We start from the raw sequence: 13,644 nt of genomic DNA on the forward strand, positions 1-13,644 counted from the left end.
AATTATTTGTATTTGCACACATATTTCTATATTCCCTTTCGGTCCCCCAACACAGGAGTGAAACCTAGTGGGGCCGTTGAGTGTGAGGTATTTGTTTATACTTGGTTTGGATATCGAACCAACACCTCCAAAGCACGTCAACGGGCTAATTAGAAATTATAAATTCTCTAATAACTTTAATGAATAGAAAACAAAGTCCTACTAAGCATATAATCGTATTGGGGTCCAAATTACTTTGTTTTCAAAATACGACGTAATCGTATTAGTGATGTTTAAAGTAGAGACAGTCAAATAATTTGTAACGAAATTTTCATATTAAATTACTTTCAGTTGTTATGAGCCATTGATTCCGACGCTTCACGTTTTGCATAATTGTATTCCATTGAACAAATGATCCTTTTGTTTTTGGTCGACAAATATTATTATTTAAAGATAAGTTTGTGAAATATAAAGACAATAAGAGAGACGCTGTTTCATTTTATATAAAAGAGAAAGAACGCAGCTTTGTAAATACATAATTACGTAAAAACAACGAGAAACAAAAGAGTGTAATGAGTGTGTCATTTCAAGCATTGTACGATATTTCGTTCGAACAACATATTTATAATAACAAAATCACGTTAAAGTTATCGTTGTGTGGGTCTCCCCACCGTGCCTCGGTCCCGGTTGTTATCATGTACACCTGATACCGATCGTTACTCATAGTAGAGAATATATCCGCTAACCCGCATTTTTTTTTAATTATGTTATGGGCTTACTCTTGACCTCAGTCTAGCTCTAGAGCACAGACGAGGTCGAAGATGGAGCGAGTTCGCCCAGAAGAAGCCTGTTCACTCGCGCTTTAAACATGTTCGGGTTGTATGAACTCGGAAATACAGACGCCGGCAGGGAATTCCATTCCTTGGCTGTGCGCATTAAAAAATTTTGCGTTGGAGCAGTTTGGTGGATTAAGCTCTGATCCTTCTTTTGCATTGGGAAAGACCTATGCCCACCAGTGGGATATAACAGATTGAAGCGTAAATATTATGTATTCTATCATTATGTAGATATGTGCATTTTGATAAACATCAAAACTAAAGCAAGTTATACCCTCCCCAAATCTAAGTCAGATCTATATACATTATTTGTATACATATTTATAAATATTGCAGCTAAAATCTAATATATACAATTCTCGTGTCGCGGTGTTTGTAGTTAACCGATTCTCATGAAATTTTGTGTGCATATTGGGTAGGTCTGAGAATCGAACAACATCTATTTTTCATTCCCCTAAATGTTAAGGGTAGTCCACCCCTAATTTTTTTTTAATTTTTAGGTAAATAATTTATTCTTTGTTTTATTATGATTTGGCATTGAAAAATACATACAACCCTAAATTTTCACTCTTCTACTACCAACCCCTATTTTCATAAATAGCTTTTAGCGGCAAGACAACGTTTGCCGAGTCAGCTAGTAATAAATAAATATCATATAACATACACACGGTCGTCTGTTCCTATGACAAGCAACCTAATGCTTGTGTTACATGTAGCAGCCGACTGTTATAACTATTTTTTTTTTATAAATATACATAGATAGAAATAAAGCATATAAATATATAAATACAAATATTACACCCAGACTCAGACGCGTAACAAAAAGCAGGGCTACTACAAATTGCGCCAACGGGCTAGTCAAATGAAGGCATTAAAGTGTCTTCTTTGGAAACAGACGACTGTGTGAATATTTGAAACATATATTTTAAACTAAATACAAAAATGTTCTTGTTTTCGTGTAATATAATTCAAAACTATGTCATTTGTATTACCAGAAGGTAAGTTTTAGTAAACGAAATTTCGTGTAATTAACGTAAAAGCTAAGGGTAAAGTAAACGACTTTGGAACAAAACCTGGGCATATAGTTAAAACATACGGACTCCAGGGTCAAACAAATGAATTTTAATATGCTAGTAAAAATAATGTTACAATAGACGACATGTACAATGACTTTGTGTACCTTATTCTAACCAACTGTTTTTTAAAATATTGACTTTAACGATATCATCATTACATCATTACAGCCTATACAGTCCACTGCTGGACATAGGCCTCCACAAGTTTACGCCAAAAATAACGTGAACTCATGTGTTTTGCCCATAGTCACCACGCTAGGCAGGCGGGTTGGTGACCGCAGTACTGGCTTTGTCGCACCGAAGACGCTGCTGCCCGTCTTCGGCCTGTGTGGTTCAAAGCCAGCAGTTGAATGGTTATCCCGCCATCGGTTGGCTTCTTAAGTTCCAAGGTGGTTGTGGAACCTTGTTATCCCTTAGTCGCCTCTTACGACACCCACGGGAAGAGAGGGGGTGGCTAAATTCTTTAGTGCCGTAGCCACACAGCACGATAATCTACCCTATAATATATAACCCTAAAGTTACCCAATAATTGAAAGTCTCTTAATCGGCTTATCTTAATTTATTGCCAGACAACGTCATATAAACAATTTAAATTAAAGCCCATGTCCAGATAAGGTTGGGTCGTTATTCTAAATACTTGTATGTATAGCTACAATTACTATTAATAACCGTGAAATTCGATTAGTAGTATGAACTAAGCATATCCATGACATCTGCTCTGCTAAAGTGATACGTGTGCCTTAAAGGCGTCTAAAAACTAGCGGTCGCGGGTTTGATTTCCGTTCGGAGTATTTGTATTTATACGAATATTTTTTTCGGTTTTAGGAATCTGTTCCGGTTGTTATCATAGACACTTAATAGTGATCGTTACTCCTAATATGGAACACATACGCCAACCCGCAATGAAGCAGCTTGTTGGATTAAGCTCCAATCCTTCTCCTACAGGGAGAAAGAGGCCTCTATACTCAGCAGTGGGATGTCACAGACTGAACACGAAATTGCATTAGACGTTATAGGTTTTAGTGGTTCATTTAATTATTATTGAAGAGTTCATCATTATTTCAATAATTCAGAGCATGGTTCCATACTGTCTAAAATTCTTCTTCCCGTGGGTGTCGTAAGAGGCGCCTAAGGGATAACACAGGTTCACTGCCACCTTGGAACTTAAAAAGCCGACCGATGGCGGCATAACCATCCAACTGCTGGCTTTGAAATACACAGGCCGAAGACGAGCAGCAGCGTCTTCAGTGCGACAAAGCTAGCCTTGCGGTCACCAACACGCCTGCCCAACGTCGTGACTATGGGTAAAACACATGAGTTCACGCCATTTTTGGTGCAAACTTGTGGAGATCTATGTCCAGCAGTGGACTGCGATAGAGCGAAGTGATGATATTTAAATATCCTGCTAAAAATCTCGAGCAGCCCTCAGAGGTCAGACTAAGGTAAAGCTACAGCATCGATGAGGATGTAACTTAACCTTACAGAGGATAACACACAGCACAGATGTACACAGCTAAATAAAACTGCTTTCAAGCAGTGTTGTTTTCCTGTAGTGAGTAAGATGATCAGAGCTATTGGAATTGGAGATAGGGTCAGCAACAAGTTGCAAAGCTTATTGTTTTAGGCGCCCATAGGCTACGGTAATTTCTTACCATCAGCTGATCTATCGCTTCTTTACTGAACTAGTTGACTAAAAAAATTGAACCGTAAAACATACGTTGTAAAAAAGCTTCAGATTTCATTAAAAACTTTAGCTGTTCAATGAATATTAATGAATGAATAATAATGATGTGTATACTTTTCCATCAAACAGTAAGGAAAAAAACCGTCAGCGTTGGACCACGTCCTAGTTTTACTAGGCTGTCACAGGACTGTCGATTTGTAGTTGCAATAAAATTCGCCTGTGGTATTATGATAATGGTGCATCCATTAACGTTAACCAAAGGTATAGGCATTTTGAGCCAATGGATATTAATTTTTAAATTAAAAAAAAGATGAATTGAATTGAATTGAATGAAAACCACGATTGCCATATACGGAAAACGGACCGTTTTCGTTACGAATTAGATTCTGGATAAACTCGTATAAAGTTATTTCAAATAAAAAATCAACATGAATACGTTAACGATGTCGCACTTAGCATAAGGTACTTAAAAGCAAATTAATTACATGTAAAGTCGTCCGAGTTGCGTATATTTAGTGAATTACCCTATATTTCAAGACGTAATAACGACCTCTTTGATGCTAGTAATAACATCTCGTACTAATTCATACGCTTGACTTTGTTCGCTAATTGGTACTTTCTATATCTACGTATTCACAATACAATAAAAATGTGTCGTTTCTTTGATAACGATCAAATGCTATCGTCATTCATGATTGTATTTTAATGTTGGAGTAAGTATCGGGAATATACGCTAAACGATATGTCCTGACCTATAACCAAAATGATATCAACTGAACCATTTCTACTTACGTTCAGAGTTATATTTAGTAAACCTAGATTTCAAACGAATAGAAACTAATTTGAATTAGCATATAGTTTAAACTTAGTGACTTAGTTCTTTCTTTTTGGTAGATGAAAAAAAATTCGCACAGCTATAATAATAATAGTTATTATTATTATTATTTATTTCAGACATATTTCCATATTTTTGTTAGTTACATTTTTTTAGAACTATTTTAGTCTCAATAATTGTGACAAAACAAATTATACTAAATCAAACTCCAATCAAACAATACTAAAATCAAACTCAAAATCAAAATACTAAAATTCAATCAAACCCAAAATTAAAATCATCACCAATATGGTAATTTGTTTAGATTTTTATGGGGAAATGATAATACCATTCGTATTTTATATGAAATTTAAAGAGGTGAATCCAAGTCAGTTTAGTATATTTTAAGCAGTTACGGATAAGTCTATAATGTAAGTTAGTAAGGATATATGCCAACCCATATCTCTATTCGCGTTTAAAATATACGGCACGTTCCTACTATCCCATATGCATATAAACGTATCCTCTCATTTTCATATACATTGAAGAATACGAAACATGGAAACAATTCATAAATATTTAACTCGAAAATGTTCTGATAGTTCCACAGCTCCTTCGGGAAATTTCTAGAATGAAAATTTTGTACGTTTAACTTTTTCCCACTTACTATACAACCGAACGAAAATATTTAGAGTGAGTAGCTATTTTCAAAAAAAAACCTATGAGACTGCATCGAATATGTCAAGGTGTTAAACACTAATGTACGTAGTACCTACATTTTTATGGTAACTTAGTTATCTACTTATAACTAGGTCAATTAGATCAAGAGCCCGAAATGGCCAAACTTTCGTCATTTCATAAAATCTGAAAATTTCTCAGCACATGCTGCCAACACTGTACAAGTAATAACCAAATATTAATGAAGGTATCATAGCGTACAAAATTGCTTCGCGCTAGCACCCACGTCCAAACTGAAAAACTCTTTTGAGTTTGAACTGTCTAAATTGTCCGGCTATTGAGGAAATATCCCCTAATACTACTCAAGTTATATACTTATATAAAACTCAATTTCATTCTATAACGTAAGTTAAGATACAAAAGATCGGGGCAATAGTTGTTTTCTAATATAATATTACTTCGAACGAAATATTAAAAAAATACTTTATGAAGGGACGAGACTTAGTTGATACTTTGTACATCTTTGCTACCTGAGCTGCCAAAGTCATTATAGATTCAACTTCATATTTGGCCATTGCTGCTACCTGTGTTGTGTGCTGGGCATGGAAACTTTCAGCTTTTATAAACTGACGAAGGTCTGGCCCTCGTGAGCTCTTGGGCTAAATTTTTATCATGAAATAGCTGACCTTATCTTTGTCACGTCTTACGAACTGTCGAATTAAACCATTTTTTTTTTAATTTTTCTCGCAAGTTCCTTAATTTTTATACTACATTAAAACCTTCCACAAATTATTTCATAAAAAAAAAGACTGTTCTCGTATTTTGTTGTTGAGTCTAAGTTAGTACTATGGAAAACAAATAGAACAAATAGAATTCAATACGCATTAAATTATACTCAGATTTTTGCTGATGACTAGTAAAGAAAAATTACTTTACTAGAAAAGAGCTCCCAAAACTTCTTATTACTAAAGATACAGATGACAAAGTCAATATTTTATTTCAGCATCGGGATACCCAAGAGACCTTAGCAGTCCTAGATCGTCTAGATCTGGACACGGAGAAGCCGTCTGATGAAGAAGTTGCGCGCAAGTTTGGTTTTGAAGAAGACTACTACAATGGTACCGTATCCTGGTGGCAACAGCTCAAACCTCAAATGTGGTCTCTCTTTGACGAGCCATATAGTTCTAATGCTGCAAAGGTTTGTCCTTTTCAATAGTTTTCTAAACATAGTTGATATATAATATAATACATTTATTATCGACTAGCTGTAATTTAAAAAAATATTATTGTTTAGTTCGCAGAGTTGTAAAATAAAAAAAATTCTAAAATAAAAGTAGCCTAAGTCACTGCTAGTGGAAGTCCCGTCAAAACCGGTCCGGCCGTTTCAGAAATTAGCCGGAACAAACATTTTGGTATATGTACCATGTATAAATAAATATGCATTTAGTGAAAGGCGGTTATTTTAATATTATAAACAGACACTCCAGTTTTGTTTATTTGTATAGATTTTCATCTGTTTTGGACCTGATTATTTGTAAATTAATATAAAAGATTTAGTTGATTATACGAGTATATATTTTTGCACAATACTCCCAATTTCACTTTAAGGCCACATATACTAGTATTAAGGCATTAGTCACAAAATAATTTTAAATATTATTCGTTAGTTCTGTATATCGTTTAGTTGCATTTATTTTTAATACAAGTATATAAATCTTATTTGAGATAAGTGTGTGGCATAGGCCTCTTTCCCCATGTAGGAGAAGGATCAGAGCTTAATCCACCACGCTGCTCCAATGCGGGTTGGCGGATATATTCCCTACTATGAGTAACGATCGCTATCAGGTGTACATGATAACAACCGAGACCGACGGCTTAACGTGCTCTCCGAGGCACGGTGGGGAGACCCACAAGGACTGCTCAAACACCTAGACCATGGCAAACACCTGTGTGGCCAATACAAATGTATGTCATGTGCGGGGATCGAACCCGCAACCGCCAGCGCAACCGGCACAATCCATAGCTGTGACCGTTGCGCCAACGCGGCGGATAAGTGTGTAAAAATACAATTATACATTTCATGTCAAAACGTAATGGGCTCAATAGCTTTGCATTAATAGGTAACTAACATCCAGACCTCATATTTTTTTAATACATTATCGCACCTAAAAAGATTATACAGAATTATCACGTAGTTATAAAGTTGAATACAAAGGGGTATATTGACTAGTAGGGAGTGGAATTATTACATCAGGTTAATGTAATCCATTAGCGTTAAGCAGATTATTACCGAAGAATAGACCGTGCTTACTTTTAAATTCAAATTTATGTAAATAGTATTAATTTAACGCTGTAGTACAGACCACTTTGTTTTGATATGTAATGACAGAACTTGAGCCTACACTTCCAATTGAATAATTTTGGTTTTAATGGAGGCAATTAATCATTGCGAATTGAAATGGTATTTAACGTTTTAATGACAGTGTTGTTTGGTTGTAGAATTATACGTTCAGAATCGTAATAATTTAAATTAAGAACTATAAATTGTTTTCTACTTAGAATGACTAAAATAATATTCTAAGATCTATATGCTAAATTTTCTCCGAATAATATGTAATGTTATTATGATACATAATTTGTTTAAAATTTTACATATTTCTCTTTTCAGATAATCGGGGTGATATCGGTGTTTTTTATTTGCGTGTCGATAATATCGTTCTGTCTGAAAACGCACCCGGACATGAGAGTGCCTGTGATCAGGAACTATACAGTGACAACCGCGAATCAGTCCCAAAGTTGGGCGTTGGACAAAGTGCAAACAAACGCCCACATAGCGTTTTTTTATATCGAGTGTGTGTGCAACGCGTGGTTCACCCTCGAAATCCTCGTTAGGTTTATATCTTCACCCAATAAGTGCGAGTTTGTCAAATCGTCCGTCAACATCATCGACTACATCGCAACTATGAGCTTTTACATCGATTTAATCCTCCAAAAATACGCGTCTCACGTGGAGAATGCAGATATTCTAGAGTTCTTCTCCATCATACGTATCATGAGATTATTTAAGTTGACCAGACATTCGTCAGGTCTTAAGATCCTTATTCAAACATTCAGAGCATCGGCTAAGGAATTGACGCTCCTAGTATTTTTCTTGGTGCTCGGTATTGTAATATTTGCGAGTCTCGTGTATTACGCAGAGAGGATACAGACAAATCCACACAACGACTTTAACAGCATTCCGCTGGGATTGTGGTGGGCGCTCGTCACCATGACTACTGTAGGGTACGGTGATATGGCCCCGAAAACCTACGTTGGTATGTTCGTCGGTGCACTTTGTGCTCTAGCTGGTGTAAGTATACGAGAAACTGCTCTAACTTAAGCTTGCTAAATTTTATTCTTATCTCTGATACAGAAGCATTACGCAAAATCATTATTTGTTCGCAAAAAAATAACAACCAAGAAATAGCTTATTAAGCGTTATGCACATATTTGTAGCTATTTTTTTAATGTAATACAGAGCTTTAACATCTATTTTTAAACTGAAATGTATACACAATTAACGCTATTCGTCAACTTATTTTAGTATTTTATAGTTTATCAACCAAAATACTTAGTAACACTGCTTGCACAGGTGCTGACGATAGCTCTTCCCGTTCCTGTCATTGTATCAAACTTCGCCATGTATTACTCACACACGCAGGCTCGAGCGAAGTTACCTAAGAAGAGGCGAAGAGTAATAAACGTGGAACCAACGAGACCTCCACTCCGTGAGTTATTTTACTGGCTTGCTTTATTTACTTTGCTTATTTTACTTACTTGCTCTTTACATCATTATTTAACAAAAAGGTTATAATGAATGAAATATAAATAATTAATTAAATAATCAAATACAATTTCGAAGCTTTTTTTCGTTTATATTAAAATAATACCGGTCTTACTTTTTATTTGACTTAATTTTTAGGTTATATAGTAGTGTGAAGTTAACCCTTTTACGTTATACAATTTCTCATCTTTCAATTTTTTTTCTCTTTATGTCTACTACTGAAACCTTTGAATGAAAACCTTTTGACATAACATATCTAAATCTTTTGAAAAAAATACTTACTGTAGTTTTCCTTAGCTAAAAATAGCTTTATTCCTTTCTTAAATTAAATAAAAAATTCTATTAATTTGCAATAGGTGCACCAGGAGTACCAGGCGCCCCAGCGGGACCTCTCGCACCAGGTATGGGACAGCAAGCCGTGAACAGAAGAATGAATGCCATAAAAACAAACCATCCAAAAGATATTATGGGACCTAATATGGGTAAGAATATCGACAAAGAGACCTTGAAGAAAAAATGAGATCATCTCAATGAAATAAATAAAAAAGTTAAACTCTATTAATATATCATAGTAGATTTATATTCATTAGTAAAAAGTAAATTAAAAACTCATACTAAAAACACAATTATAATAATTGGGTGAGTTGGCAACAATATTGGCAAACATTACATTATCGATTCCATAACAAAACTAAAACTCAACCACTGATCAGTTACAAGTACTAACTTTGTAAACAACTCTGTCCAAAAGATATTTTCAGTAAAATTATGATGTAAATAAAACTGGGAGAATATTTGAAGAAATGTTTCTTAATAAATAACGAAACTATTTTACTGGAAACATCAATTTAGATTGTAAATCTTAAATTATTTAGTTATCACGCTAATTACTGGATTATTAAATGAAGGGACCTTATTAGATTTAAAATAGAATAGTCGATTGAAATATTTTTGTATTGCTGAAGATTCCGTCAGAAAATTTTTTTTAACATAATATTATAATTTTTCAGATACTTCAATTTTCAATTGGAAAGGTATCCGTAACCCTTTAAACTTTCGATCTATGATGTTGACCAAGCACTTTAATATTACTATCATATTTTTTTTATATTGACGAAAAGCAAAAATGGACAACATTGGTATTATATAACCTTCCAAAACTTTTAATGGTTTTGCAGTCCAAATTTTTTTTGATACAATAAAATGTAGTATTATTCGAAACCAAATAGTTATCTTTAACTATATAATATACAATTGGGTCATTTTAAAAATACTAATAACGTCCTTTCGAATGTATAATATTGTAGGATACCGCATAATTAATAGCTTATGCAGTGTAATCCTCCACAGATGGTGATCGTAGCGAGCTTGAAGCTATGATCCAAACAACACCAAACAACTGCAAAAGAAAAAATTTAAATATGCTTTAAAAAGCGACACACTGGCTGGCTCCGGGAACGGGCTTACTATGTCGCCTGCACAAACGGAATTAGCTTACGGGAATGTTATCCAATACTAACACACTAATATGATCATTATTCATCACAATTGCACAAACCAAGGCATCTTCAAGCAGCACACGGATCCAACATATGTAGGTCCCATAGCCTCGTCGGTGAGAGAGGAAGGTTGGAATTTCAATTTTGTGTGGGGCCCTCGTTAGTGTAGATGCTTTGCTACTCGTCCCTTAATCGTCGTAGAAACCCCTAGATAGTAGTACCACAATGTTTATCTCATCGTCATTGTCATCAGCCAATTGTTGTATGTCTAAACAAAGTGTTCGACCACTAACTACATTCCTTCAAATGAGGTATTTTGTAGATGTGATCACGTGAAAAAAATTCTTAGCCCAATTTTAATTTTGATTTTGTCTGAATAGATGAGATACTCTGATAATGTACTTTTGTATAACCGTCCAATACTATTTTCCTTATACCCAAAAACATCGATAAAATGAAATATTAATACTAACTGCCTCATAGAATTAAAGAACCCGACACGGAAACGAATTTTTTCTCGTAGAATGTTTTTCATTGTAAATTATTGCCGCGCTTACATGCTCACGAAGGTATCATGCGGAACGAGTCTATCAAAGTCGTTCGTCTATTTAAGCAAAGTTAATTATAAAGTATTTACCGTGCATAAAAATTACACTAACGTAACGTAGCAGGTAAATATTTATGTAGAAATAGTAATTAATGATATGAATGAATATACCTAAGTATGTAATGTAAAAAATATATAATTAAAAAACCATCAGTGCAGACCACGTCCTAGCTTTACTAGGTAGTCACTGGACTGTCGATTTGTAGTTCGAATAATAAATTTTTAATAATCATGATATACCTTTTTAAAATCCTTGTATTGTGCCCTTCAATTTGATACCCATATTGTAGTATTCGAGAAAAACATTTTTATTTCATTAACTACAATGGCTTCGCGCAGTCGCCATGTTTGATTTTTTTTTTAATGTCACCTATTTAAGAACACTTGGGCAGCTAAGACGAACCTAACGATACCTCAATTATTTAAATCCGTTCAGTGGTTCTGAAAATATGAGGTAATAAAGAATATTACATACAAACATACATACATACATACAAGATACGCGCGAAAAACATAACCCTTCCTTGGCAGTCGGGTAATAAAAGGCATAGGCATTTTAGAGCCCGTGGATGTTAATTTTAAATTAAACAAAAATAAAAATAAAATGGAAACCTCCTTTTGAAGGAACGCAGATAGGAGTCGAACATCCTATATGTACTTTATTTCCATACTTTTAACATACGAATTTTACCAATTAATATTTTACATAATATTCTTAACACACAAATGTTAGTAACAATGGGAATGCTAGTATTTTTTTATGTAGAAGACATATATATACGACAGTATACTTTCAGGGAACCACCTCCAAACATCAACTATTTGTAACTCAACTCAAGCAACTCCGGTACAACTCAACACAGCGGTACAAGTCTAAACTGTCAATTAAACGGTACTTACTATAGGAACTGTAACACTTATAATATAATAATAATAATAATAATAATAATAATTTCAAATAAAAATATTACTAAATATGTAAATATAATTAATAATTAAACAGTTCATAAAGTGAGTACTAAACGCAACACTCACAAAGACGTAATAAATACTAACGAGAAATTTACTTTTATGAATACTATCGCGGTCTCATTTAGTAAGATTAAAATAAAAAGCAAAGAACTTGAAAGATCTGGAATATTAAGATACTGAAGTAGGCCGATATATTACAATTTTAAGAATAATTAAGAAGGTCTATAATAAATTAAAAAAAAAGTATATATAGACATATTAGAATAAAAAATTTATCTAATCACAGTTAATGATGCAAATAAGTTTATATTTGATAAGTTAAACAGTTTTAATTGATTACTTCTAATTAAGTAATGATTTTTCATTATGTTTATTACAAACGATAGTCTTCATAGTAAATTTTACACTATTCAGTATTTTCGTCCGTAAAACGCTACTTTCTGTTAGATGTATTGTATATCTGTCCTCGTTGCTGAGTGGAAGTATCTACGTTATCGTATCTTTGTGATGTCATGATTAAATCGGTGTGGTGTAGAAATATTCATTACGCTTTACATGTTTATTTGGTGAAAATGTTTGCGTTTTGTGTACGGCATCGTTATTCCGACGATAATATGTAACAAACTAAATATTTTTGCTAAGCTATGTGTTTGCTGCATGCAAACTATTTTATTCGTGTGTTTTTAAATGTTTTATTAAATTAACCATTTTTTTATAATATTTTAATTTTGATTGTGTTGTCTAACTAATATTTAAAGATTTCTAGTCATGTTGTTTTTATACTTTTTCTTTCAACAGTCGCAAGCTTGATGCCGGGAATGGATCTGACAGTAGCGACCCGTCTTTCCCCAAGTCCACGAGACATGAGCCCAGCCCTCGCTATAGCACTACCAATGATGAAGTCAGTTAACTTAGTCCCGGCACAATGCTTCGATAACATGGCATACCACATAGAAAAAACAGAAGAAAACAAAGAAGACAGCAAATCTAAACGTGATTCAATCGAAAGTGATAATACAGTCAAGGCTAATAATTTCAACAATGATTACGCAGATAAAATTGAAGAAAAGACAGACGCAAGAACACCGCTCCTCAGAGGTCACAAAATTGAATCACTGGATGAAACAAAACTACGAGATAACAAAATTGAAAAACGAAAATCATCAGCATCTACATAACAGATAATATAAATTGTTACTGAACTAAAACTTGTAATATATGAAATGTTAAGTTTAAAGAGACCAATTGAGATAAGAATAATTTTGGGATAGCACGTCGTTGATTTTGAAATGAATATTTTTAAATAAAATAAACGAAAAATAATTAAAGATAATCAACAACCATCGTTTGTATAGTAGCTAAGTGATTATTTACCAAACTTTTATGAATTTAGTCATATTTATTTAATAAAACCTTCTTCGCGCTTACCTATTGACGGTTACTTTATACGAATCTTAAAATATGTATAAAATTAAGCATAAAAGGCCGTGATAGGTTTAAGTTTAGTTAAGGATGTTAAAAAATAATTTAAAAACGAAACCGCTATGTTAAAAAAATTAGCAAAATTTTCTATGCTTTATCCTATTTGAGTAATGAAAGGTAAGAAAGCGGAGTAATACGACAAGATTTCACGCGACGAAATATACGACAACTTGTCACCCACGTCAAAACGTGTC

The 13,644-nt window shown here is 33.8% G+C and overlaps 1 protein-coding gene across 1 annotated transcript in view; it reads left to right on the top strand.

Moving 5' to 3' along the window:
• Positions 1-13,166, top strand: part of LOC123660223 (potassium voltage-gated channel protein Shaw) — a 31,597-nt gene extending 18,431 nt beyond the window's left edge. The window contains exons 3-7 of the mRNA XM_045595323.1: positions 6,071-6,265; positions 7,736-8,416; positions 8,699-8,834; positions 9,247-9,372; positions 12,767-13,166. Coding sequence (XP_045451279.1) covers positions 6,071-6,265; positions 7,736-8,416; positions 8,699-8,834; positions 9,247-9,372; positions 12,767-13,146 — 1,518 coding nt within the window. The 3' untranslated portion in view covers positions 13,147-13,166. The remainder of the gene's footprint in view (positions 1-6,070; positions 6,266-7,735; positions 8,417-8,698; positions 8,835-9,246; positions 9,373-12,766) is intronic.
• The last annotated feature ends 478 nt before the right edge of the window (positions 13,167-13,644 follow it).

The sequence above is a fragment of the Melitaea cinxia genome, chromosome 15 (genome assembly GCF_905220565.1).
Source record: "Melitaea cinxia chromosome 15, ilMelCinx1.1, whole genome shotgun sequence".
Lineage (NCBI taxonomy): Eukaryota > Metazoa > Arthropoda > Insecta > Lepidoptera > Nymphalidae > Melitaea > Melitaea cinxia.